General features: G+C 35.4%; 1 protein-coding gene across 1 annotated transcript; it reads left to right on the forward strand.

Annotated features, from left to right (window-relative positions):
- The first annotated feature begins 1,225 nt into the window (after window positions 1–1,225).
- On the forward strand, window positions 1,226–4,471 carry LOC131858964 (uncharacterized). The gene is made up of 2 exons (XM_059212464.1): window positions 1,226–1,410; window positions 4,015–4,471. Exons 1-2 carry the CDS (start codon window positions 1,226–1,228, stop codon window positions 4,469–4,471), a joined length of 642 nt encoding a protein of 213 aa, XP_059068447.1.
- The last annotated feature ends 23,296 nt before the right edge of the window (window positions 4,472–27,767 follow it).

Consider the following 27,767-nt stretch of genomic DNA (forward strand, 5'->3'; position numbering starts at 1 on the left):
CACTGACTTGGAAGAAGTAGAAATTGTTTCCTCTGCCTCGGAATGGGAAGAAGATTTTGAACCAATTGCCAACCTTATAATGGATAATACTGCAAAAGGTTTTGGGAAGACTGCTTCATATATTAATGCTCCAAACTTTAAACCAAAGGGCAAAAGGGGACGCAAATCAAGGAAAATAATGCTAAAAATCACAGGTGCAGCTAGTGGGCAACCCAAACTTAATTTAGGGAAGGGGGACCCCCTTCCCTAGGATCAATGAGGCTACTATCCTGGAATGTCAAGGGCCTTAATGCCCCTGACAAATGGTGCTTAATTAAGCATCAAATTGATGAGACTAAGTGAGATATTTGGGTATTACAGGAAACTAAATGGAGTCAAGCTGAGATAGAAAGAAAAATGAAAACATGGAAACAATGGAAAGGTCTATTGAGGCAGTCTGAGGGGACCTCTAGTGGTATGGGAATAATCTGGAATCCTATGAATGTTAAAATCACACTTCTTGGAGAAGATAAATATTGGCAATATTGTTTGGTCACTAGTTTATGCAAAAATGAGAGTTTCAATCTCTTTAATGTCTATTGAACTTCTATTGCTAATGACAAACGAGAAATTTGGGCACTTGTATCAAATAGATTCCAAAATATTTCTAAGGGCAGTCGTGTGTATGCAGGCGACTTCAATGCTATCCTGGCAGGTACTAAAAAGAAGGGTGGTATTCAAAGGATTGGTATGGTTCAGAAAGACTTCCAAGAATTTGTAGAAAAGAATCAGCTATTGGATGTTGCCCCAAAGAATGGAACCTTCACATGGACAAATAGGAGAACTGGTTTCACTAACATTGCACAACGTCTAGACCGGTTTCCTGGTGGCCGATGATTGGCTTGAACAAAATCTTATTCTTGAATCAACTATTATACCCCTTGTTGGTTTAGATTATTTCCCTATTTGCCTAAATGTGTCCATAGGACAATCCAAGGGTGGCAACCCTTTCCGGTTTGAGATGATGTGGCTCAGAGTGTTGGAACTACATGAATTGATAGCAGCATGGTGGAATGAGCCGGTACTAGGAAATAACTCGAGGTTGTTCAAGCTAAATAAGAAGGTCAAGTATATTAAGATCAAAATCAAAGAGTGGAATTTGAGTCAATTCCAAAACATCCATAAGGAGAAACTTAGGGTCACGGCTAAGCTGGAGGAATTAACCAATTTTGTCATAAAGACAAACATGAATGAAGAACTTTTCAAAAGGGAGAGCTCTCTTAAGGCTGAACTAAATGAAATTCTTCAGCGTGAAGAAATTCACTGGAGGCAGAAATCTAGGAACTTTGGCTCAAGGATGGGGATGGAAATACCAATTTCTTCCACAGATCGGCTATTGCCAACTGAAACAGGAATAAAATATAAGAGATTGTGAGGCCGGATGGTAGTATTGCCAGGGACTATGAGGATATTGCTCAGGAAGCAATAAGACATTTTGAATCTCTGATGAATGGTAAATGCCAAAGTGTTCAGGAAGCAAGAAACAAAATTCTAGACTCAATCCCTTCTATAATAATTGAAAGACACAATAAAGAGCTCTTCAAACCTATTGGCTTAGATGAAGTCAGGAAAGTTACCTTCCAACTGAATTTTTGATAAGACTCCAGACCCTAATGGTTTTCCTACGACCTTCTTTCAGCATTTCTGGGACATTATTTCCCAGGACCTACACCTAGTGGTAGAAGAATCCAGAAAAAATAATGATTATGTTGGGAGCTATTAATCACACCTTTCTAGCTTTAGTCCCAAAAAAGAATAACCCTCAGCAAATGGGTGATTTTAGACCAATTTCATTATGCAATTTAGTCTACAAAATAGTAACAAAGATCATTGCCAATAGATTAAAACCTCTTCTAAAACATATTATTTCATATGAGCAGAGTGGCTTTGCCCCTGGACGCTCTATTGTTGAAGGCATCATCACTGCTCATGAAACACTCCACACTGCAAGGAAAACTAAATATTCTTGTATGATTCTAAAGTTGGATATTATGAAAGCATATGATATGGTGGACAGGGAATTTCTTGTAGAAGTATTAAGGAAATTTGGCTTCTGCAATGAATGGATCACATGGGTCAAGAATTGTCTATCGACACCCAAATTCTCAATTTTGGTTAATGGTTCATCTCACGGTTTCTTCCCTTCAATGAGAGGTATTCACCAAGGGGATCCTATGTCGCCATTTGTGTTTATAATTATGGCTGAAGCCTTAGGTCGGTTGATTAAATCTCTTCACCATAATGGTTGTTGGTTGGGTGTGAATGTGGCTATAGGAGTTGGACATTCAATCCACTTACAATTTGCTTATGATACTAGTATGTTTGGAGTCTCTAGAAGAAGAGAGGCAAGGACTATAAATACTTGCCTAGATGACTATTGCAAGGCATTAGGGCAAAAAATCAATTGGAACAAGTCTGAAGTTTTCTTTATCAACACTTTGTCGAATTTGCAAGGTGTTCTACCAAGGATCCTCAATTTAAGAGTCGCAAACTTTCTGGGTAAATTCCTTGGGGCTCCTATTTTCATTGGCAGTAATAAGATTTGCTATTGGCCGCATCTTATTGAGAAATGTAAATCTATGCTTGAAAATTGGAAAGGGAAGTGGTTATCATCTGCCAGTAAGCTTACTATGTTAAAATCAGTCCTCTCCGCCATACCAATTTTTTCCATGGCTTGCTTGAGACTATCGGCTACCATAGAAGATGAGTTAATTACTATAATGAGTAATTTCCTTTGGAATAGGTCAGATGACAAAGGGAAATTTCCCCTGATTGCCTAGAATAAAATCAGTCAACCAAAAAATGTTGGGGGTGCTGGAATTCAACGGATTTTTATTATGAATTTGGCTATGGGAGCAAAATTGGTATGGGAAATTTGTAGAGGTGGTAATCAGAAGTGGGTACGAATCCTAAAACACAAATATTTTGACTCACTTGAGCCTAAAATGATTCTCACAGTTATCAACCCACCCAAGGGTTCGACCATTTGGAATTTCATTCTGGAATGCAGAGAAATCATAAGCAATTAGGTCACTTGGGATGTCAAAAATGGGAGGAATGCATCCTTCTGGCTCGATTCTTGGAGTGGTGAAGAAGCCTTGTGTCATAACCCGCTCTTCAATCTATAATGAGAGAAACATGTTGGCTTTGGGGACACAAAGTCTATGATTATGGTCATTCAGTTAAGGAGAATGGTATTGATAGATGGGTGTGGAATTCTCTAGACCCCTTGGACTTAGTCCAAAATCAAAAAGACATTTTTGTCGGTATTCTAAGGAATCAAATCATTCATCCATCCCTGGATGAGGACATCATTAGATGGTGTGGCTCGTCTGATGGTAAGTATAAGGTATGTTTTGGCTATAAATTGAAAGAAGCTACGGTAGATAAGAAGGATTGGTCGGTTAATCTATTCTGGCACAGACATCTACTTCCTAAAGCAGGTTCCTTTGCTTGAATGGCTTTCCAGAGGAAGATTCTAACTGGTGAAAGACTCCTTAAATTGGGTACTAATGGGCCTAGTAGATGTGTATTATGTTGAAATCAAGAGGAGACAATTGATCACCTTCTGCTTCACTATAAATTCTCCAGCAACTGTTGATGGCATTTTATGGGTAAATTAAATCTTGCATGCCCTTTTCCGAAAGGTTTGGATGATTGGTTTCTATTATGGCCTAAATCAAAATGCAAGGCGTTATTTGGGGACTTATTTGTCATCCTGCCCTCATTGCTGATTTGGGAAATTTGGAAAGAGAGGAATTGTAGAGTTTTCCAGGATAAAGATATGGGCTAGATTGCCCTTTGTGGGAAAATTGAGAATCACCTGGTTGAGCTCTTGAATGAATTGGCTAAGTCCAAAACACTCAAAAAGAATCTACACACTGACTGGGATTGGAAGTTAAAGCTTGCATTCCCAAATTTGATCATCCCCCCGCTTTTTTGAAGTGCTAACCCTGAGATACTGGCTAATCCAAGATTGGGTGTTAAATGGGAAATCCCAGATCCAGGGTGGCATAAGATTAACTTCGATGGTTCCTTTGCAGAGAATCCAGGGCAGAGTGGAATTGGTTGTATTATTAGAGATTTTGAAGGCATCTGTATTAAGGAAATCTCTGAAGATATTGGTATGGCCACTAACAATGAGGCTGAATTCCAAGCGACATTAAGAGGTTTGCAATTGGGGATTGAGTTGGGGATAAAAAGAATCCATTTGGAGGGTGATTCATTGAATGTTATCAATGATATTCATGGTAACCAAACCCCTAGTTGGCATCTTAACCTTTGGCTTCAACCGATGGTGGATTTGCTTGAGACCGTTGAAGAATTTCAGATTAGCCATATCTATAGAGAAGGCAATATGGCAGTAGATAGACTATCTAAGATGGAAATTGTAGATGGAGGCCTTGATCTGGGGCTTACGACTAGGGCATAGATAAATTTTGATTTTAGCAATTTATATGGTTAAAGTGTTGCAACCTATCATGGCAGATGAATGATCCGACTTTATTTCCCCGATGGTCTTGGGTTCTACTGGTTTGTAGTACTTACCAGGAGGTGATCTCTTATCGGGTGTTGGTTTTTGTTTGATTGTGGTATCCTTCTAGCTCCTACTGATAGGGATATCCCACCTAGTTGTGCGGTCTCTTGCACTTGTCTCTTACTGGTATTTATTATGTTCTAGTAATATGGTCTTAATTGGGTCATTTACTCCAGTGTCGGAATAGATGTTGTCAGAAAGATAATCTAGCAAAAATTTTGATAAGTGGTTGCAATTAGTTCTCTCCTCATGTCACCTTGTGCAGATGGAGGCCTTGATCCAGGACATACGGTTTGAGCACATCTATATTTGGTTATGGTGGTTAATATTGTTTAAGTTATGCAACCTATCTTGGTCTAAGAATGAAACAACTTTGTTTACCTGATGGTCTTGGCCTCTATTGGTTTGTAGTTCTTACCAGGGGTGAATTCTTACTAGGTGTGGGATTTTTCTTCAATTGTGGTTTCCTTCTGGCTCTTATCGGTAGGGGTATCCCCCCCAGCTGCGAGGTCTAACAGTTGGCTATGCTGTCAGTTGCATAGGTCTCTGCATTTGTCTCCTATTAGTATTTTTTATGGTTCCGGTAATATGACCTTACCAGGGTCATTAACTCCAGTTCTGGTGTAGATGTTGTCAGAAAGGTAATCTTATGCCCATAATTACTTTTAGATATGATAAAGTTGGATGACGACAAACATCAAAGAGGCAATCAATTGCGACATGCTTAAGATGTGTTTTGTTTGTGTGAAGTAATTTGGCACAGTTTAGCCAGGTCCTCGAGCTCCTCATCCTTTATGAGTTGTTGAGATAAATAAAGGAAGGCCTGCTTAATTTAAGCATATCAAACTCTTCCCCTTTCTTGCTTTATTGTTTATACAATGGATACACTGATATTGTTGGAGGCAACATGCCATCAGATGGTGTTTCTAGGCAAAATTTCTGATAAGCGCCTACAATCAGATCTTTCCTCAAATCACCCTTTAATTCTGCACTATGTAAAAAGAATTTTGGGGAAGGAATTCTTAAATGCTTACCACAGATATAGAGCCAATGCAGACATTCCGACTTTCTTTTTAGTGATGTTTCTCTACATGGGGACTAGCAAGCAAAGGGCGAAGCTGTTCACTCAAATGGTGTTCGAGCACTGCTTCCTTGGGGAAATTCATGCCATACTGGATAATGTCGATGACAATCGTAGAATGCCCTTTCCCCAAAATTATTATATGAGTTTGAGAAATGGTGTGGAGGTGAGGAAAGAGGTGATAGTAACCTGTCTTGATTTCAAAGCCTTGGAGGCCTCCTGGCCTAACATTAACAAAAATATTGAGTTCCTTTTCAAGGTTTCCAGAATACTTCCCAGCTTCACGACTGCCTAGAGAAGAACCTATATTCAGGATGAAGGGCTTTTAGGCAGAGGAGACATTGGTATTTTGGCCAACAGTGACATAGATGATGGAAACTCTTGGGGTCTTGGTTGTGGAGAAGAGTGGTTTCCAAGTGATGTCCGTCACCCCTGGGAAAAAGTGGAATCGATGGCTCATGCTGCTTGTGGGAATGATTGCCCGATAATATTGGATGTTGTTACTGCTCCTGCACCCGATGACAAGGACCCAGATTCAAGCTCTAAAGAACCTTGAAATGTTTTGACCTCCTCGACTCTGTGTGTCGGTTCTCTTTGGTATTCCATTTCTCAAGTTCTTTGTACTGTTAAGAAGATTGTAGGCCTTTGGCCAAATTAGGCATAGTAACAACCAACATTTTGTTCTCATCCGGTTGATTTTGTCTAGCAATGTAGGATCCTCGCTAGCTCTGTTGGTTTTTAGTCGTTGTTTGGAGCAATGGTAGGGGGTTTTCTTCCTGGTTCTTTCCCCCTACGACTCTTTCTGAACCAGGTTTGTATTTTTCAAATCTTGATTAATACAAGGGTGTTGCCCCTCTGCAGTTATTTATCTATTAAAAAAAATTAATTCATTAGCTTTTTCCACTAAATTAAATTAAAAATTTATTTAATTAATTAATTCATCAACCTTTTCTATCTTGAAATTGAATAAATATTTATTATTTATTTAATTACTTCTAACTAGTGTTTTCCTTTATTAATTAAATGAAAATATTTATTTATTTAATTATTTCATTATCCTCTTCTTTCTAAAACTAAACTCTTAGTCATGTGTTAAGTGTCTCACTTTAACTCTTCTTCACATCATAAATTCCACCCACCTCTTAGTCTCAACTCGTCCTTTATTTGTTAATCTCTCAATATCAAATGTTAATTCTCTTGAAGATTTCCATAAAAGAGGCTTCTTTCTCTCATTTTGACATCCACAATTCAAGTATACATTGATTATGCAAAAATCTCTCAAGATTTCATTAGCATTGAATCATAGCTTATATTATCAATCAACCACTCTCCATTTCTTCATGCCATCATATGCTAGTGCTTAATGTTGAGAACAAATACATCTAATTCACAAGATATTGAAGAATAGGAGGACATTGGAGTCAAGCTTATCAATTTTATGAGGTATATATTTATTGTTTATTTTATTTACATGCATTTGATTTAGAGCTCCATTGGTGTGGTTGAATGATTTTGTAGATTTTAGGCTTATGATTGGGCTAATTAGAAGTTTGCAATAGGTTCAAAATTCAACATACACAATGAGAATATAGAATGCATGACTTATACTAAGGCTCGATAAAGTTAAAGTTGTTAAGATGAAGTGACATTAACCTTACAATCCTGAGCCATTTTGATGTGTCTCCATGATCCTTGGAAGGTGTGCTTGGACACTTAAGGACATGAGAGGTAAAATATTGAATATAAATTATTTGACATATTGTAATTGCACTCATAAAGGAAAAATATAATTTTAGGTGGTAGTTATAAACTTTAAATGAGGATCCTCATGTTGGGCATCCAAATGCAGATGAAGAGATCCCAAAATTATGGGGTCATTCCTTATTGTGTGTTGTTGCATGTTGGGGTGACAAGTTGTCCATGTCAACTATTGGAGTAATGAGGTGTAAGATGCTTTGGGTGTTGCATTTTTCCTATTGGGTGTGGGTTATGGTACCCTTGTGTATCCCATGTGAATATTTGTTATTATTATTTACTATGTTTATATACATTGTCAATGGATAGGGACATATGTAGATTCTAGGTGGTTTTCATACATCTTGTTTAAATATACCACATTGGTACGCTTATTCCATCTCTTTTATAAATGTTGTTATATGGAGCCTAATCAGAATCAGAGGTTAAATTTTTCCTACTTCTATCGACGTAGTTTCCCCCCATATTTTTTTACGAGGATTTGGGGGCAGCGCCCTTGGCGCGCTCCCTATTGCGATACAGGGTGGGATTGAGGGACAAGGCACGGCCCATGGCGTGCTCCCTGTCGCGATACAGGGCGGGGTCAAGGGGCAGCACCCCACGAGGCCAAAAAGACATTATTTTATAAAGGCGTCGGGTGTTATTTTTTTATTGGTTGACATGTTGTAACCCTAATTTTGTAACCGACATAAGTCTTGATAAAAAGGCTAAGGGTTAGAGTTTTCTATAGAGAATTTTGTAGCATTTTTGCAATGGTATTGAGTTGCAAGGGATTGTTGGTTGTAATTAGTTTGATTTACTGGATAATAATATTTGACTCTATGTTTGTTGGATGTAGCCCAAGTTTGGGTGAACCATGTTAAAATTGTCTCCTCTTTGTTATTATTTTTGTGTTGTTCATTCCTCTGTTTAATCTTTATTTGCATATAATTGATATTTTTTGTATACAATTTCTAACAAGTGGTATCAGAGTTGGTTGTGTTTGATTATCATCTAGAAGAAGATCTCACGGTTGAGTGGGAGTCTCACGGTTAAGTGGGAGCAATGTCAGACGAGGGTAAATTGAAGGTAGAAAAATTCAATGGGTTGAACTATCAGTTATGGAAGATGCAGATGGAGGATTATCTATATCAGAAGGATTTATGGAGGCCATTGGAAGGAACAGCCAAGAAAGGCACAATGAGTGATGAGGATTGGAATATTTTGGACAGAAAGGCACTGGGAACCATTCAGCTATGCTTGACACCGTCTATAGAATTCAATATAACAAAAGCAACAACGACTGTAGAACTGATGTCGGCACTAGCTAAATTGTATGAAAAACACTCAACCTTAAATAAGGTATTTCTTATGAAGCATCTATTTAATATGAAAATGATTGAAGGTGTATATGTGACAAATCATTTAAATGAGTTTAATACGATTCCCAGTCAATTGTCTTCTTTAAAGGTAAATTTTGATGAAGAAGTTAGGGCTCTCTTGATATTATCTTCTTTGCCTAAAAGTTGGAATGGTTTGGTAATGGCGATTAGTAACTGTGTTTATGGTTCAAATACCTTAAAATTTGATGATGTTGTTGGTGTTCTTGTGAGTGAGGAAATTCATAGGAAAAGCTCAGGTGGATTCACATCAGGTAGTGTTTTGAATGCAGAAAGAAGGGGTAGACCAAAGGAGAGAGGAAAAGGTTCTAGAGGTTGTGGGAAGTCACAAGGAAAATCAAAGGACAAGAGATCCCAATCCAAAGGACCAAAAGATTGTTGGTACTGTGGGAAACCGGGTCATCTGAAGAAAGATTGTTGATCTCGAAAGAATAAAGAAGGAGACAAACAAGAGGGTAATAAGGAGGCAAATGTGGTAAGTAATAAATCTATAGAAGCTTTGATTCTTTCCCTAGATAATTTTGATGATTCATGGGTTTAAGATTCAAGGGCCTCATTTCATGCTACGCCCTGTAGAAGTTATTTTATTGATTATGTACAAGGGGATTTTGGGTTGGTTTATTTGGGAGATAATGAACCCTGTCAGATTGTTGGAAAGGGAAGAATTAAGATTAAGTTGGAGAATGGGAATCATTGGCTACTACAAGAGGTAAGGCATGTTCCAAGGCTGAGTAGGAATTTAATTTTAGTAGAGTAGCTAGGTGATGAAGGTTGCACAGTTATTGGAAGCTTGCAAGAGGTGCCTTGATAGTAACAAAAGGTGTGAAAGTAGGCACCTTATATCTCTATACAGGTCATACTGTTCCTTCTACTTTAGTTGTTGCAGAGAAAACCCAAACAAATTCAGGAACAGTTGTTGCAGATTCCTAGGAAGATACTAAAATAGTTGTTGTAGGTTCTGAGACAAAACTGTGGCACAAAAGACTTGGGCATATGAGTGAAAAAAGTATGAAGGTACTTCATTCTAAAAGGCTTTTACCAAATTTGAAATGCATTAATATAGATTTCTGTGAAAGTTGTGTGTATGGTAAACAAAAGAGAGTTAGTTTTCTCAAGGATGGGAAGCAAAAGAAAGATGAAAAGTTGGAGCTTGTGCATACAGATGTATGGGGATCGGCTCAGGTATTTTCTATCGATGGCTCTTGATATTATGTTACATTCATAAATGATGCAACTAGGAATGTTTGGATTTATTTACTTAAAAATTTGATGTTTTTGAAACATTTAAGAAATGGAGAAGCTTGGTTGAGAATGAGACGAGTAAAAGACTAAAATGTCTCAGGTCTGATAATGGTGGTGAATATTGCAGCAAAGAATTTGAGGATTATTGTTCCTTTAATGGAATTCGTGGGCAGAAAATGGTTCCATAGACTCCACAAGAAAATGGAGTAGTTGAGTGCATGAATAGGGCAACAATGGAGCATGCAAGGAGCATGAGATTGCATGTTGGGTTGACTTTAAACATGTGGGCAAAGGCTGTCAATACTGTTGTATATTTAATTACTAAAGGTCCTTTAACTCCTTTGTGTTGTGGTATTCCAGAGGAAGCATGGACATGTAAGAAGGTGAGTTATTCTTTTCTCAAAACCTTCGAATGTGAAGTATTTGCACATGTAGATTCTAAAAATAGAACCAAGGTAGATGCAAAATAAAAAATATATATATTTCCGTTGAATATGGCATTAATGGATTTGGTTATAGGCTTTGGGATGTTGAAAATTTGAAAATTGTGAGAAGCAAGGATGTCGTATTCAATGAGAAGGTGTTGTACAAAGATCAGTTGCAACAACATGAGAAGAAAGAAAAGGATTTTGTTGTGTTGGATGATATTCAAGATAGTGATGTTCCAGTAGTTCTTCATGCTCTGCAATAACAACTAGAAATACCACAAACTCCAATGAATGTTAGATGGTCAACAAGGCTAAGTAGACCTCCTGAAAGGTTATCTCCCTCTTTGTATTCTATTTTGTTAATAAATGTTGGTGAACTAGAAGGATATAATGAAGCTATGCAGGTGGATACAAAGGTTCAATGGGAGCTTTCCATGAAAGAAGAAATGGACATCTTGCACAAAAATCAGACATGGAAATTATGTAAGTTGCATGCAAGTAAAAAGGCTTTACAAAACAAATGGGTTGATAGGTTAAAAGAGGAAGATGGAGGTAAGCATAGATTTAAAGCCAGGCTAGTTGTTAAAGGATTTGCACGAAAAAGGGCATTGGTTTTGCTGAGATTTTTTCTCCAATTGTTAAGATGACTTCTATTCGTACTGTTTTAAGTATTGTAGCTGCTGAAGATTTGCATTTGGAACAACTAGATGTGAAAACTGCCTTTCTCCATGGTGATTTGGAGGAAGATATATATATATATATATATATATATATATATATATATATATATATATATATATATATATGGAACAACCCCAAGGATTCGAGGTCCAAGGTAAGGAGAAATTAGTGTGCAGATTGCAGAAGAGTTTATATGGCCTAAAACAAGCACCTCAGCAATGGTCCTTGAAATTTGATAGTTTTATGACTAAGGCTACAACAGGTGTAATATTGATAATTATGTTTATTTCAAGAAGTTGGACAATGATAGCTACATTATTGTATGTTTATATATTGATGACAGGCTTGTAGCGGGGTCTAACATGGATCACATTAAAGAGTTAAAACAACAATTAGCAAAATCATTTGCTATGAAGTATTTGGGGGCGGCAAAACAAATCCTTGGTATGAAAATTTGTAGAGATAGGTAGAACAAACAATTGACTCTATCTCAGGCTGATTATGTTGAAAAGGTGTTGCAAAGATTTCATATGGAGAATGCAAAAGCAGTCAGCACACCTTTGCCTAGTCATTTGAAATTGACTAAGGAGATGTGTCCAAAGACACAAGAGGAGAAAGACAAAATGTCCATGGTACCATATGCTTTAGCTGTAGGAAGTTTAATGCATGCCATAGTATGCATGAGACTGGATATTGCACATGTTGTTGGAGTTGTAAGCAGGTATATGAGTAATCCCAGATTGGAGCATTGGAATGCAGTAAAATGGGTTCTTAGGTATTTGAGAGGTACATCCAATAAATATTTATGTCTTGGGGTCTCTAATACTGATTTAGCAGGTTTTGTAGACTCAGATTTGGCAGGGGATATTGATACCAGGCGGAGTACTATAGGTTATGTCTTTACTGTCGGTGGGATAGTGGTGAGTTGGCTCTCCAAGTTGAAAAAGGTACTTTCTTTAGCCACCACAGAGGCAAAGTATGTAGTTGCAATAGAGGCAAGCAAAGAGATGATATGGCTACAATCTTTCATGGAAGAATTGGGCAAAAGACAAACTAATAGTTATTTGTTTACAGGTAGCCAGAGTGACATCCATCTTGCAAATAATTATGCCTTGCATTCAAAGACAAAACACATACAGTTGAGGTATCACTTCATTCAGTCAATGTTGGATAATGGACAATTAAGGATGGAAAAGATATGTACAGATGAAAATCTAGCGGATATGTTTACAAAGGTAGTGACAAGGGAGAAGTTGATCTCCTCTTCATATTCAATTGGTCTTCAAGATTGAAAACAATAAAACAAAATAGTAGAGTCCAGGGTGTTTCATTCCAGTGGAGCTACAGGGTCAACAGTGTTATGATCAATCTCCAAGTGGGAGATTGTTGTTATATGGAGCCTAATCAGACTTGGAGGTAAAATTTTCCCTACTTCTATCGGCACGGTTTCCCCACATATTTTTTTATGGGGGTTTGGGGGCAGAACCCCCAAGATGGGGTCAAGGGGCAACACCCCTTGCAGGATCCAGGGGCAACGCCCTTGGTGAGCTCCCTATCGCTATACAGAGCAGGGTCGAGGGGCAACACCCCACGAGGCCAAAAAGACTTATTATTTTATAAAGGTGTCGAGTATTATTTTTATATTGGGTGACATGTTGTAACCCTAATTTTGTAACCGACACAAGTCTTGATAAAAAGGCTAAGGGTTAGGGTTTTCTGTAGAGAATTTTGTAGCATTTTTTCAGCGGTATTGAGTTGCAAGGGATTCCTAGTTGTAATCGGTTCGATTTACTAGATAATAATATTGGACTCTCTGTTTGGTGGATGTAGCCTGAGTTTGGGTGAATCACGTTAAAATTATCTCCTCTTTGTTATTATTATGTGTTGTTCATTCCTCTATTTAATCTTTATTTGCATATAATTGATATTTTTTGCATGCAATTTCTAACAATAAATTGGACACGAGTTAGTAGATGCATATGTTGTATTGTAGGTATCTAGATGCTACCAAATATTGTAAAAGATCATATTGTTAGTGTGTTGGTGTACATCTCTTCCTTGAAGATCAATAATATACATGTCCTCTTTCTCTTATGGATTTTTTTCTCAAAAGGGTTTCTCAACATAAATAATCTGTCAACTATGGTTTGTTGTTCTTTATTCTATTGTTGAATTTTGCAATCATATAATAATCTATTTGGGTAGTATTTGATAAGAAATAATTTCTTATTTACGTACGCTTGAAGAAGTTTTTATTGCGAAAGTTTCATCTTGTTCTACAACATTTCGTATTAGAGCTAATGATTTTATAAAAAGAGGAACACCTTTATTTTAAGTGATCAAAAAATATTTTGTTGTAGTGCGAGCTTTTTCATTGTGGGGTTTCACAAATTTGAGGAAAGATTGTATACCATGGATTTTACCTCCCATATGGATACTAAGAAATTCAATGGTTTTGGGTACAAGATGTGGAAGTTGAAAGATGATATCCTTAGAAAAGAGATTTAGTGGTTGTTTATTTTAGTAGAAATAAAGCCTTCTACTATGTCTAATGAATATTTCTTGGAACTTGACAAGGGAAAACAAGGAACTATACAATTGTGTCTTGTAGGCTTTGTCCTCTTGAATGCTTTTGTGGAGGCTAGTACACATACAAATTGTGAAAGAGGATAGGTTATATTTATCAAACTAAGAGTCTTTATAATAAGTTATATCTCAAAAGATGATTATGTTCATAAAAAATGAAGGATGGTGATTCTATTGTAGATCATATGAATTCTTTTAATTTATTTTTTAACTAAAATTTCTTCTAAATATTTTAATAGAAGAAGAAGATAAATGCCTTATCACTTTGTTCTTTACCCAATACTTGAAAAAAATTAATTATTTATATTAGTGAAAATATTACAACATTAAATATTGACAATCTTATTGCCACTATTCTTTAGAGAAAATGAGAAAAAAATCCGTGAATGTTCACTCCAAGGATGCTTTGCATGTATGGAGAAAGTCCAAAGAAAAAGGAGGGCCTAAAGGGGACAACAAGAATGATATATCTAAGTATAAAAGACATTTACCCCAATGAAGGGAAAAGTGAAATGTTGGAACTACGACAAAAGGGAACATGTGAATAAGGAATGTAAGAACAAAAAAAATGAATTTTCTCCTTCATTGAAAAGTCCTATGATGATGTTTTATTTATTTATAATAACACTATAAGTGATGATGCTTGGCTTATTGATTCAAGTTGCTCTTACCATATGGCTACTCACAAGGAGTGGTTTTCTACATATTCGGCTTATGATGGAGAGGAGGTTTTAATCGGTGATGATAGTACTAAGTAGAGTGTTGGTATGGGAAAGGTAAAATTGTATTCCCATGATTGAAGAATTAAAACTCTTGATACTGTTTTTTTATATTCCATGTCTTCTAAGAAAATTCTTTTTGTCTACAAGTCAAATGAATCTAGAGTGCATTTGGCATTTCAAAAGTTTAGTTGTAGGTATGGTAAGAGGAAATTTGGTGGTTGCTAAAGGATCTTGGATTGAAACTTTGTTTAGGCTTAATCTCTCCATTTTTGTAACTCCACCAATGTAACTAGCATTGAAAATGCTTGTATGTTGTGGCACCACCATTTGTGTCACATGAGTCAAAAAGGTTTGAGGGCTATTATTAATAAAAAGTTGATTGACAAACTTTCTGATAATTTTGTTGGTAAAAATATATTTCTATGAGCATTGTATTTTTGGAAAACGCAATAGATAATTTTTTTTGGAACTAATAAAGCTAAGAGCTTATTAGAAATCATTCATTCAAACATGTTTGGTCTAGTGGATGTTGATTCTTCTAGTTAATCTTAATACTATGCTACATTCATTGATTGTGTCTCTAGATACACCTAGATTTATTTTATGTGTTAGAACTTTGAGATTTTCACAAAGTTTAAGGAATGTAAAACTAGATTATAAGATAAGGGTTTTGAGATCTAAAAATGGTGGAGAATATTGTTCTAGGGAAATTGATAATTTTTATAAGAATGCACATATTTTTTATTAATTCAAACTACACCCTATACTCCCCCAAAAAATGGGTTAGCAAAAAGAATGGTTCAAACCTTAATGGAAATGGATAAAAGTATGTTGAGTGGTGTGAAGCTAGATTTATGCTTTTGGGTAGAGGTTATAATTACTTTTTATAATTTGATTAACAAATTTCTTTGTTTAGATTGTGTTGATAAAAAGCCTTATGAAGTATGGATAAGTAGAAATCCTTTTGTCTCACATTTAAGGGTACTTGGTTGTGAGGCTTATGTTCACATGCTTCAAGAAAAGTGACCTAAACTAGATTGAAAATCTCACAAATGTATTTTTGTTGGTTATAGTGAGAACATTGTCTATGTTATAAGCTTTGGAATTGTCTATCTTAGAAAATGATTTGTTTTAGAGATGTGATTTTCAAGGAGTTTGGAGCTTGTTCACAAGAAGAATGGCCAAAGGAAAAATTAAGAACTAAAATACTGCACTTCAAACCAAAAAAAGAATAAAAAGAAGATATACAAGTGAAAGAAGAATCGGATGGGTCAAAGGATGGAGAATAAAAAAGGTGTTTAGATAGTTTAGATGATGTGCAGGATGAGAATAAAAAAAAAATAGATCTCATCATGAATAACTTTAAGAAACCCCCCCCTGGGTAAAGGTGTAAAATCCTGGTGAATCTTTCAATATTTAGGGGGAAAATATTAATTTTTTTGGCGATTTTTTTTTTAATAGGGGAAAAATATTAAATTCCATTGGCAAATTTTTCTCAGTTGCGTAAGAATTGTACAAAAATTAAAGGCAAAATTTTCATTCTTTTTGGGAAAAAATATTAATTTTATTAGCGAATCTTTTTCTTTTGCATGATTTTTTTTGAAAAATTAAGGCGAATATTTCATTGTTTCTGGGGAAAAATAATAATTACATTGGCAAATTTGTTCATATTGCATGAAAATGTAGAAAAATTAAGGTGACTCATTCATTATTTTTTGGGGAAAATAATAATTATATTGGCAAATGTTTTTCAATCACATAAAAATTGTAGAATAATTAAGGCTAATCTTCCATTACTAATTGGAGAAAAAAACTAATATAGTAAACACATCACATCTTAGTTGTAAGTGTCTTGTATATCCATATGAAATCTTGATCGAGGATTCTCTGCTATCCTTTTGCATAGAAAACTCAAAACAATGCTTGTGTCAAAGGAAAAAAAATACGGAGGATAGCACATATTTAATATTCAATGAGAAGCTACCAATTTTAATCTGTGTTGAGGTTTGTGAGTCATGTACAAGTGTCAGGACTATTGGAATGAAATCTTTCTTGTGGAATGAGAGAAAATTACATCTCACATAGATTAATATAGTATGTGGAATAATCTAAAGTATAGACCTGAGAGTCAATTGCCGCCACTTCACAAATTGAGAAATATGGTTATTATTTGCATGCTACATTTCAAAATATAGAAGATAGAAGTTATATCATTTGCATGCTGCATTTTAGAATGTATAAGGTAGACATTTTCAAGAGATAAGTTTTTAGTAATTGTTGTTGTTTTGCTTGGAGAGGTTTTAAAATGAAGTGCATAGAAGGTGTGGCTGAATTTTGGCATAAGGAGATATGGCTGAAGGTTTGCAGATTCCATGAAGTAAAGAAAATTGACGACTTACCTTGTAGCCAGAGGGTTATTAAAATAGCCAATGATAACCAGAGGGTTATTAAAAGGCTCGAGTGCAACTACAGACTTTGGCTGTAGTTACAAATAATTCTGATCTCTCTGGAAACTGCCATGTCCCCCTTATAATGAGTAGAATGCAGAGAGAAAGTTGTGTGAAGGCACAGAAGATGCGGTTTTGGAGTCAAGCATCCCTGCTTGATCAAAACTCTCAAAGTTCTCCCCTACCAAGAAATGCACATTCTTGTATCCTAGTATTCGCTGCATCAATAACCACAAATGTGTGATAGTGGCATGGCTCATAAGGTAGTTCACATTCATGGAAGATTTCATGGATACTGGCCTGGAGGTTTTATGACATTGCAATACATGTTACACATTATTGTAAAAGGCTGGTAGCTTGTTGCATTCCTTATGATTATAAAAGGAATATCAAGGTCATAAAGAAGGATTATGTAATTTTCTCATCTCCAAGGAAAGTAGAACTAGAAATGAGGCTTTGTCTTGTCTAGTGTGTAGGATGGTTTCATGGTGAAAGAATGTACACTTTCTTTCAGTAGTTTTTCAATTAGTCCATGAATAGACTACTATATTTATTATTGTTGCTAACATTGTCTTCATTTGTACTTTCAGATATTACATGAATGGTGAATCATAATATTAAGGATATTTTGATTTGTCTTGGAAATTTCATTATCAATGTTTGACTGTGTAGTGTGAATGTGGATTTCATTCAAGGAAGGAATTACATTCAATTTGCAAGTTACTGTAAGTCTGGAGTAATGCAATGGATCTATGAGAATAATTTGTGCAACTACACATGAAGTTGTGTTAATGCTAGGCATTAATGCTTAAGTGACTCACTATTATAAAATTATCTACTGCGTGGGTTTGCATTCTTGATCTCATATTCGACTCTGAGATCTGTTTCAGAAATACATCAAAATCAAAGTGCAATTTCCTTTGTTTCAGAAATACATCAAAATTAAAGTCTAATTAAATGTAGAATAATTAAGGCACGTCTTTCACATTCTTTTTGGAAAATAACCCATATAGAAAGTGTATCGCATATCCATTGAAATTAGAAATGTACTTTTTAGCACATATGAAATCTTCATCTCATATTCTAAGCGATCATTTCGCATAGAAAACACTCCTCCTGTCAGAAAACTTTATGCTTGTCATTTTGATGAAGAGTTGCATGGGTACGAATGTTAGCTTGTTCTTGAAGAAAATATTGAATTGGTGGTTAAATGATTATAGCAGACTGATGAGTTTTGATCCTTTCATTAGGTGACATGAAGACTTGCATGCCAACATGGAGAGTTCTGATTCTTTGGAAAGGCAAAAAGGTGAAAAGGAATATTTAGAACTTCTAAATTTAGAGCTTTGAGGTTTTTCATAAATTGGTAGCAGTTGAGTTGATCAAGGAGCATAATAAATATTTCCCTCCACACTTGTTCAAGAATAGTATCAGAAATAGAATGCCCATATGTAGATATTTCCTGTGTGTTCATAAGATATAAGTTTAATGACACCGGGTGGAGAATATTTCAAGAAGGTTGTGTTTACAGTAGCACAATAGATTGCTTTGTAGCTAAAGGGACTTTCAAATCTGAGGAGGTAGCTAAAGGGATTTTCAAAGGCCATATGCAGTTGTAGATGGCCTTTCCTTGGCTTCCTACATTCTCCCCCTCGTCTCCTAAAGCCTACGAGTGAGAGGGAGTGGGGAGGAGAACAATGAGGACAAGGAAGAGTTGGCTCTAGCAAAGAGCCTGTTTAGTTTTGATAACTAAAGTTGGACCCCTATTCTGATTACAATACCCATCTTTGGAGCTCATCCAGTAGTTTTTGTGGATCTCATCCACTAGTTTTTATAGCTATAATCTTGCATCCGTAAAACTACTCCTCTAGTTTTTATAGTTAGAATCTTGCATCCATAAAATTATCAACAATTCAATGGTGGCGCGACTCAAGCAGTTGAATTTCAACAGTATTTTATTCTTCACCGTGGTCCATGATAGTTTCATGATAGTTTTAGTCATATGTTTTGATAAGTTATCCTATTCTATTTTAGGTTTCATATTGGGAATATATCATTTCCATGCGTATAGAACAAACATATGTCAAATGAGAACACGACAGGTATATACAGCCTGAAGCTTGTTGCATTCCTTACTCTTATAAAAGGAATTCCAAGGCTGTAATTAAGAGAATTTTTTAGAGGGAATCTTGGTCTCTTTGGAAAAGGGTACAGTAGTAGTGTCTAAGTTAGAATGTGGAGTCTTCCACAGTGAAAAATGTATATACTCCTTCAACAATATTAATTAGTTTATGATCTGTCATGATAATTACTATAGATATAGTCTCTAGAATGTACTTCTTGATCTCACATGAATAATAATATCAATGGTTTTGTTATTTGTCTTTGCAAATCTCTTGTGAAAGTGAAATTTTGTTTGTGGGTTTATGTACTTGTATAAAAAATTAGAAAAATATAAAAAATAAGATATATATATACTATTAATATATATCGCACAAGGCAACTTATGGTAAGTGTGCATTTAATGAGACATTTATGTTGAAGCTGATCGAATGCCTTTAAATTGGGCATTGGGGTATAACCGTATTTTTACATTACATGTTCAAGTTGGAAACACTGAGGTGAGAGTGATGGACACACCAATTATGCTTAGGGCAACAAAACCATAGACAATGTTTGTAGGTGAAGTCACAGATAAACAGTTGGGGGGGTCTTGGTGAATGGCCACCCGTACATAATGCATGTGGTCAAGACAGTGCTAGGGTTGGAGTTTCTGATGGCATATCATAGGCATAGGGTCAGTTCAGACATTCTGACCTTTTTTCTTGCCATGCTATTATATGTCATGGTTTCCAAGGAGTGGGCAAAAAACTCACCCCGATGGTGTTCGAGCATGCATATTTGTGTGACATTGATGTGATCATCGACAATGTGGATGAGAACCTCCTCATTCCCCTCCCACAAAACTATTACATTCGAAGGGTTTAAATTTTTGATTGTGCAAACACAAGATGCGCAATTGTAGGCACGAAGGAGTGATATACTATGCAGTACCAATTTCCTCATGTATGTAACCAAAATCAAGGAACCTGAGGAGGATGATTGGCATTGGGACTACCTGACCATTGAAGGGTTGGTAGATGAAGATAAAATTGATGAGGAGGATGTGGCTGAGATTGTGGGGGCATTGGAGCTGGGGAGTGGAGGAATGGATTAAGGATGACAAACTCGGTGTGGAGGAAATTGCAGTAGGCGAAGCTCATGCTAACTGCGGACAAGATTTCCCGCTCATCTTAAAAGCCAAGAAAGTCAGGGAGGAATGTGAAGCTGCGGAGGTGGCAAGGCAGACTGGGAATGTCTCCTAGCCCTGAAGTATGATGTAGATGCTTCGTTTTGTTTTGATGCTTGAATTTTGTATTGTGGGTTATGGGTTGTTATGTGTGATCATTATAAATACTACCGAGAATGTATTTTTGGCTACAAGCCAAATATTGTTGTATCTTTTCTTTTTAATCTTAATATAATGGGTGCTGGCCCTACCCAGCTATTCACTTATAAAACAAAAATTGTTCAAATGATTTATTTTGGTGAATCTTTCATTATTTTGGGGGAACCAGAATACATTATAATGGGTGTTGCCCTTGCACAACTATTTACTATTAGGGTTTATTAGATTGTCACTTTCTTGACCTACCAGTAGGTAATATGATATTTTATTGATTTAAAGCTTCAGAAAAAATTACAAAAATATTGGAGTCATCAAATAACCTCCATCCAATCCATCTATCTATACTTGCCACCACCGAAGGAAAATCTGAAACAAACCCTAATACCCACCTCCCATCCTCTTCTTGCGAGCTCTATGCATCTCACCTTCAACTCATCCTCTTGCCAGCGAACAAAGGGTAGTGGGTCTGCAGGCTCTGTTGACCCTTCAGAAATGATGAAATTCACTCCCAAATTGAATCCATCCCTCCTAGGTATTTTGTTGTAATTAAAGTTTGCAAGGCCCTCTTCACCTTGTTCACATCCTCTTCAAATTCTAATCCCCATGCTCTGCCATCAATGTGTTGTCTGAGCTTTGATCTACAATCAATTTGCATGATTCGATATTAATTCCACCTCTATAAGTGCAAATGAGGCACTTTTTGATTTTAAATTTATTCATTACTTGGATTTAAATACTAGATTAATTTATTCACTTGTATATTATTAAACTTCATTAAAATTCATCTTTAATTTTCTTTCTGCTATCCATATAATGAGCTGCAAGTGCTAGTCAACTATAAGTCTGTAATTAATTAATCAATAAATCAATTTAATGACCGTTGAATGATCACAGATCAACGACATAAGCTCTATTTCAGCCCAAAGTTATGAAGGACAAAGGTTTCTTCAAAAAGTCGTCGGAATAGAGATAGGTCTGAGAATTGCCTAATTAACTATTATAAATTGTATACTTAATTAACGAGGAGGATAGATTGGGCCAACCCTTTCTAACGTGTCTTTTGACCTCTAGCATGCATAATCTTATTGGTCCACTTAAGAAGAGCCCGACGTCAACATAGCCCATGTGCCATGTGTGCGGCGGGACTGCGGAGTTAAGATGAAAGAGCATCTTGATCTAAATGTGCAGTCGCGTGAAGATCTAGATTGTTGATATCAAGGGAAGTGCACAACGGGATAAAATATGAAAGTCATTAATTTTAATTTTAGTTATATTTATATTGTGAGTGTGATTCTCACCATGGTTTTTCCCACATTGAGTTTTCCAGGTAAAAATCATGGTTTTCATGTGTTTGGTGTTTTTTTGTTTCATCTTGCATCGACGTTTAATTTGTTAATGATAATTGATAAGTACTTGTGATTAAAGAATTTTAGGATTTGGTTTAGACTAATTCACCCCCCTCTCAATCTTGTGGTGTTTTCAACATAAAGGTTAGGTCATAATCCATAGCATCATATTCACAAGCATATGGATTAAAATTATTACATATAGGCATTATAAATACATCCATAATCGTCTATAACATCATAATATGAAAATGTATTATATATATATATATATATATATATATATATATATATATATATATATATATATATATATATATATATATATATATATATATATATATATATATATATATATATATATATATATATATATATATATATATATATATATAGGTACACACATCTATGTATGCTAAATATTGACCTATTTGTAAACCCTAAAGATCCAACCACTGACCCTAGATCTACAAAGTAATTCAACAATTAACTGATAGAGAACTAAAAATACATGCAAATAAAATGAAATAAACAAAGTATAAATTTATTCATTACTTAAATTTAAATGTTAAATTAATCAATCAACTTAATGACCGTTGGATGATCGCATATCAATGACATAAGCTCTATTTTGGCCCGAAGTTATGAAGGACAAAGGTTTCTTCAAAAAGTCCTTGAAACAGAGAGAGGTCTGAGCATTGTCTAATAATTAATTAACTATTATAAATTGTATACTTAATTAATTTTAATCGATGTCATAAGCTCTATTTCGGGCCGAAGTTGAGAAGGACACAAGTTTCTTCAAAAAGTCCCTGGAATAGACATAGAGACACGTGTGAGCACTGTCAGGAATGAAAGGTTTTAATAAATGAATGTTTTTAATAAAAGAAAGAAAGAAAAATAAATGAATTTTAACCACGGTTTTTCCCTTTGAGGAAGCTATTGAAATTAAGGAAGATAGGTGTCGTGGAGGGTGGAGATTCATCTATGCTTCCAAGGTAGGGGATTGGTTAGCATCAGCCATCCATAGTTTTTTCCCCAGAGGATATGCTCTATTTTAGACTTGAGATATCATGTGGAAATGGGAGGATCATCTGAAGAATAGGATTGGTGGAAGTCGGGCAAAGATGATCGAGCATGCGTAGGAGTTGAACATGGGATTTAGTCAGATAAGGAATATTAGTACCATTGTGGCCTTTGCTGGTTTTGACAATTATATCACGAAGTTGATTATTGGTGATTTGGAAGGGACGTCTCCTGGGTCTAGAATAGAGGTTTATAGTACTTTTTCCTTTCCTAGTGCTATCCATGGAAGAATCTAGAAGGATTTGGGCTATAAATGGGAGGGAAGATGGATCCGAAAGTTATCTAGATTGATTGGGAGAGCCCCGTTGGAGGAAGATGTCAGGAAGCTTGTTGTAGAGGAAAGGATTCATCATAAGGGAAGCATGGTTCATCATTTCGGGGTGAGTTGTATGTGTAGAGATGAAACTCTATGACTACAATGTAGATGGTTATTCCATACAGATGAAAGAGTGTTTGTCACAATGAAGAGCTTAGTTGAATGCATGCTTGGTGTGATGGATTCATGTATGAGGTTGTAATTATCTCATTGGTAGATGTTCTGGACTCCAGGGAGGTGTGCATCTAGAGGATTGACGGGTTCATTCGGGTAGTTGATGGGCATGTAGTAACCAATACCATTTTGGTGGAGATTGACTTGGGGGCTAGCGTGTTTCACACATTTTTCAACCCCGACAACTATGTTTTGTCAGACTCTGAGGATGATTCGAAGGAGGATGGTTCTATTGGGTCCAAGGAGGAGGAAGATGAGGTTGTTAAGCATAAGGTAGAAAAGATACAGAAAAGATCGTTCATTGAAGAATCTTGGGAGGTTTATTGGGTAGGAGTGATAAACAATAACTTGGCTCCATTTCAGAGGATGATCGATAGGGGGGATAATTGGCTCTTGGAGGCTTCCACTGGAGCTATGATGGAAATTGGAGAGCAGTTGGCCATCATTCTGTAATATATCTAAGGGGGATGAGGGTATGTATTTTTCTATGTTTTGGGAGGGGGTGGTCTCTAGCATAGGAGGGTCTGTTAATAATGGAGGTCAGATGTAATGTGTAGCGTGTTAAAAAAATATGATGTTAATCTATATGTTACTTGGTTTGATTTTAATATAGGGAGCTATCCCCATAAAGATAACACTTACCAACAAGAAAAAAAAACCAATTAACCAAGGAGATTCAGAAATTAGAATCCAAATTCAGGGGTGCAAGAAAGTCGTTTCAAATTCAAATTTTTGGGTAAGTTCCTGAAAGAAATACAAAATGAACTCAATAATGCAAACAAATAGAGATGAATTCAGAATAATATTATAACACTTCAAAAATATGATCACTTACCTTTAGGTCACTAGCAGTTGCCAATGCAGTCAACAACAATGGTTGTTCCTGGTCTGAAACTTCGCTAGAGACCCAAATTGGGAGCTCAGAACCGACCAAATTGTGTAGAGATAAATATGATCTTTGACTGTATTTATACCAATTCTTATTCGGTGATTTCGTTGGGAATTTTATATGGTATACAAATATTTGGTGAATCACGCTTAACTATAACACGTCTTATGTAATTTTCGAGGCGATTATGGGTCGTCCAATTAATTGGCAATTATAATAGAGTTGGCAAAAATTGGGGTGAATTAAGACATGCTTCCACAAAATGCTAGGCAAATTGGGTCCTCCTGGCCAATAAATATTTATATGGCTATTGGTGAATTATGGCCATCTATTAAGACAACCTTGGAAAGTGTAGACGAAAATATTAAATTTACCGTGTGGAAAACGTAGATTTTATTGGCAAAATATTGATAGAGATACAATTAATTATATAAAACAATGGGCAATTGGGCTGTGCATTTGATGGATAATTATAAACCATGCGACATGGATACCCCTGTTCAATACAATATATTCACCATTTTCCAAGACCTTGATGTGAAATATTTGTCATTCGTGTATATTCACCACTAAAGTAAACTCTGGATCTCATTAGTCTTACCTTAAGAAGGTCCACAAGACAAAAAAAATCCAATTGATATGTATGGCCCACTAGAATTATGCTGTGTATTTTATTTATTAAGTACATAGACAATGAACCTAGATCTTATAGGGAGGCTCTCTCTTTAAAGGATGTAGGCCGCGTAGGAGGAGATGGTCTTAGATAGTTGTGACACCTAGAATCTTGTTAGTTATTCCAAGGGAAGATCATTGTGTTTATATCAAAATTATTGAGATAGATACTAAATATTATCTTATATGTGGATGACATGTTGTTTATGGGTGACAACAAGGTGAATATTGAGGAGCTAAAAACTCAACTTGTTGGAATATTTCATATGAAGGACACATGACCTACTAAATATATTCCTGGGATGGAGATCAAAATGCATCAAGTACACAAAATGCTTTGGTTAAATCAAAGTAAGCATGTGGATACTATTTTGCAAATATTTAATATGTGTGACTATAAACATGCAAGTATTCCATTTTGGATTGTAGTTTAGATATGTGTCCTAAATTTAATGATGATTTCAAAGAAATGTATAAGGTACCTTACACTAGTTTTATTGGTCGTTTTATTTATGTAATAATTTATATTAGACCATATATTGTCCAAGTAGTGGAAGTCTTGAGCAAGTTTATGTATAGCCCTAGTAAGAGCATTTAACATTTGTCAAAAAGGGTATTTATATATTTGTGAGGAACTTCTTAATACTATTTGGTTTATTATGGTACTAATAATGTGATCAAGTTGTTGGACATACAATTTTTTGCTTATGTAGATTGGGCAAGTGACTTGGATATTCGAAGTCCATTAGTGGCTATGTTTTTCTCTCTATTTGGATGTGTAGTGATGAGAACTTAAAAATGACATATTTATCTTAATAGATGCTTAAAAACTCTGTGTATTGTGTCTTGATTAATGTTCCTAGTGGTAGACTATATACATGCATGTTTATTTCTTTTTCTTTATACTTTGATAATTAGAGAGTATATATTAGAAATTGTATTTTGTGCTAAATGTATTACTTTTGTAACTAATCAATGAAGAAACAACTGATATTCAGGATCTTTGCTATTATATCTTGTTCTATCTTTCCTTGATATGTTTTCAGATGTGTTTGGAAGTTATTTCAAGACGTGGAGTTATAATTTTTTTGTCCTGCATTTGGAATGTCTGGTCACTCCTCTGATCACTCTAGCTGGATGATACATATGTTTTCTCCAAGTCTACTTTCATCAGTTGTCTATGAAATGTCTAGTTTCATCTGTTACAATAAATTCATTGTTGTAAAGACATCAAGTCTTCTGTAGTGTATGTTTGTAGTTGTTACTCATCTAGGTGGGTAACATTGCATTTGAATTTGAATAAAGGATATGCGTATATGTCCCCTAGTTTTCATCAGAAAGCTAGTTAGTTAGTACGTAAATTAGTCATCAGTTTCAAACTCTTATTTCCTTGTAATTTTCCAAAAACTTGTTTTACTTTCTTCTGGAAGCCAATTGCAATGCAAATTTGAAATCTCTGTGTTCACGGATCCCACCAGAGGAAGAGCAGGGCCCACTCAACCAAAGGGAGGTGATCATAAGTTGTCTCTTCATTTTTGTTTAATTATTGCATGTTCATTTCAGTTAGATTCTTTTCTGTATGTTTAAGTTCATTCTAAAAGCTAAAAATCTATTGCAATATGTAGCTTTCATTAGTAGGTTGTTTAAGTAACTTTTTGAGATAGATTGATTCGTTCACATAGATTCAAATTGTTGTTTATTAGTTGTTACAATTTAGTTTTTGATTTTGTTAAGATAAATGACAATGGTGATTAAAGTAGTGATTAGACAGAACCTCTGTTAAACTTGTTCGTGGAATTTAGTTTACTTTAAATGTTTAGTAGAATAAAATTCTAATTTTTTGCAATCATAGAATATATTTCATTCCTCAACAAATAGAATTTGGATTTGTGTTGTCGTTTAGATTCATTTTTTGACTTAGTTAGATAATTCCATGAATTCTTTCTAATCAAGTTCTATTTATATTTCACTACAAGAACCAGAGTCCTTCTTAGAGCAGATTTAGCATCTTAAGTTTTGATTCTGTTAGGAAAGGAGAAGTGTCATTCAAATAGGATTTAGTGCTTAGAAAGTGATCCTGAGTGTACACCTGAAAGAGTGGTTAGTCTTTTAAGAGAGAATACAATCAAGCATACCAATGAAACATAGAAAAGTAGAGATCTAATTGATAGAACAAGCAAAGAATTAGTCTCCTAAGATTGTTCCATTGTTTTGTTACAATTGAGAGGGGGGGGGGGGGGCGTGAATCAGTTGTCAAATAAATTTAAACCAAAAAAAACTTAACCAACTTAATTCTTAATACCGGTAAACCAGTTCAATATGCCGATAGACAGTTTTAATAGTTAATTGCTATATCGGTAAGGATTAGTGCATGAAACATAAACACAAAGTTATCCACAACACATAACACCAATATTTGTACGTGGAAACCCTGTAAGGGGAAAAACCATGGTGGGAAACCTTACCCACAATCAGATGATACTACTGCAGATAGTAAGTGTACATAAATGGGGTCTGCACATGCAGAAAGGCCAACCGCCTAGAGCTCACTGCTCAATCACAAAATGGGAGTCACACTGACTACAGTTGGATGGTCAAATCCAATAAGAATGTATTGCATAAAATAGCATCTTCATATGCTAGATTCAGTACCGGTGTAGTTCTAATTGTCTTTACAAAAACCCTCCTTCAATCTTCAAATGATGTCTATGTGTATAGCTCTACTTATTCTCGCATATACCTTCACACAATCCTTTTTCGCATTTCACATTTGATCTTACAAATAAGATCTTACATTTATACCATAACCTAAGACCAATTTTAGTAGGTCAAATCTACAAGATATTACAATAAAAAGATTTTACAAACAATATAATATTCGATGCAATAACCGATTGAGCATGTTTGCTTAATGCATTTACAACAATAATTAATCATCT

The sequence above is a fragment of the Cryptomeria japonica genome, chromosome 10 (assembly GCF_030272615.1).
Source record: "Cryptomeria japonica chromosome 10, Sugi_1.0, whole genome shotgun sequence".
In the NCBI taxonomy this organism is placed as follows: Eukaryota; Viridiplantae; Streptophyta; class Pinopsida; order Cupressales; family Cupressaceae; genus Cryptomeria; species Cryptomeria japonica.

Bases quoted from the DNA above. Each gene is read 5' to 3' on its own strand.
- LOC131858964 (XM_059212464.1), top strand. From the start codon at position 1,226: ATGAATGAAGAACTTTTCAAAAGGGAGAGCTCTCTTAAGGCTGAACTA. The intron at 1,411-4,014 runs GTGAGGCCGGAT...GGCTAATCCAAG, and splicing joins GGAATAAAATATAAGAGATT to ATTGGGTGTTAAATGGGAAA.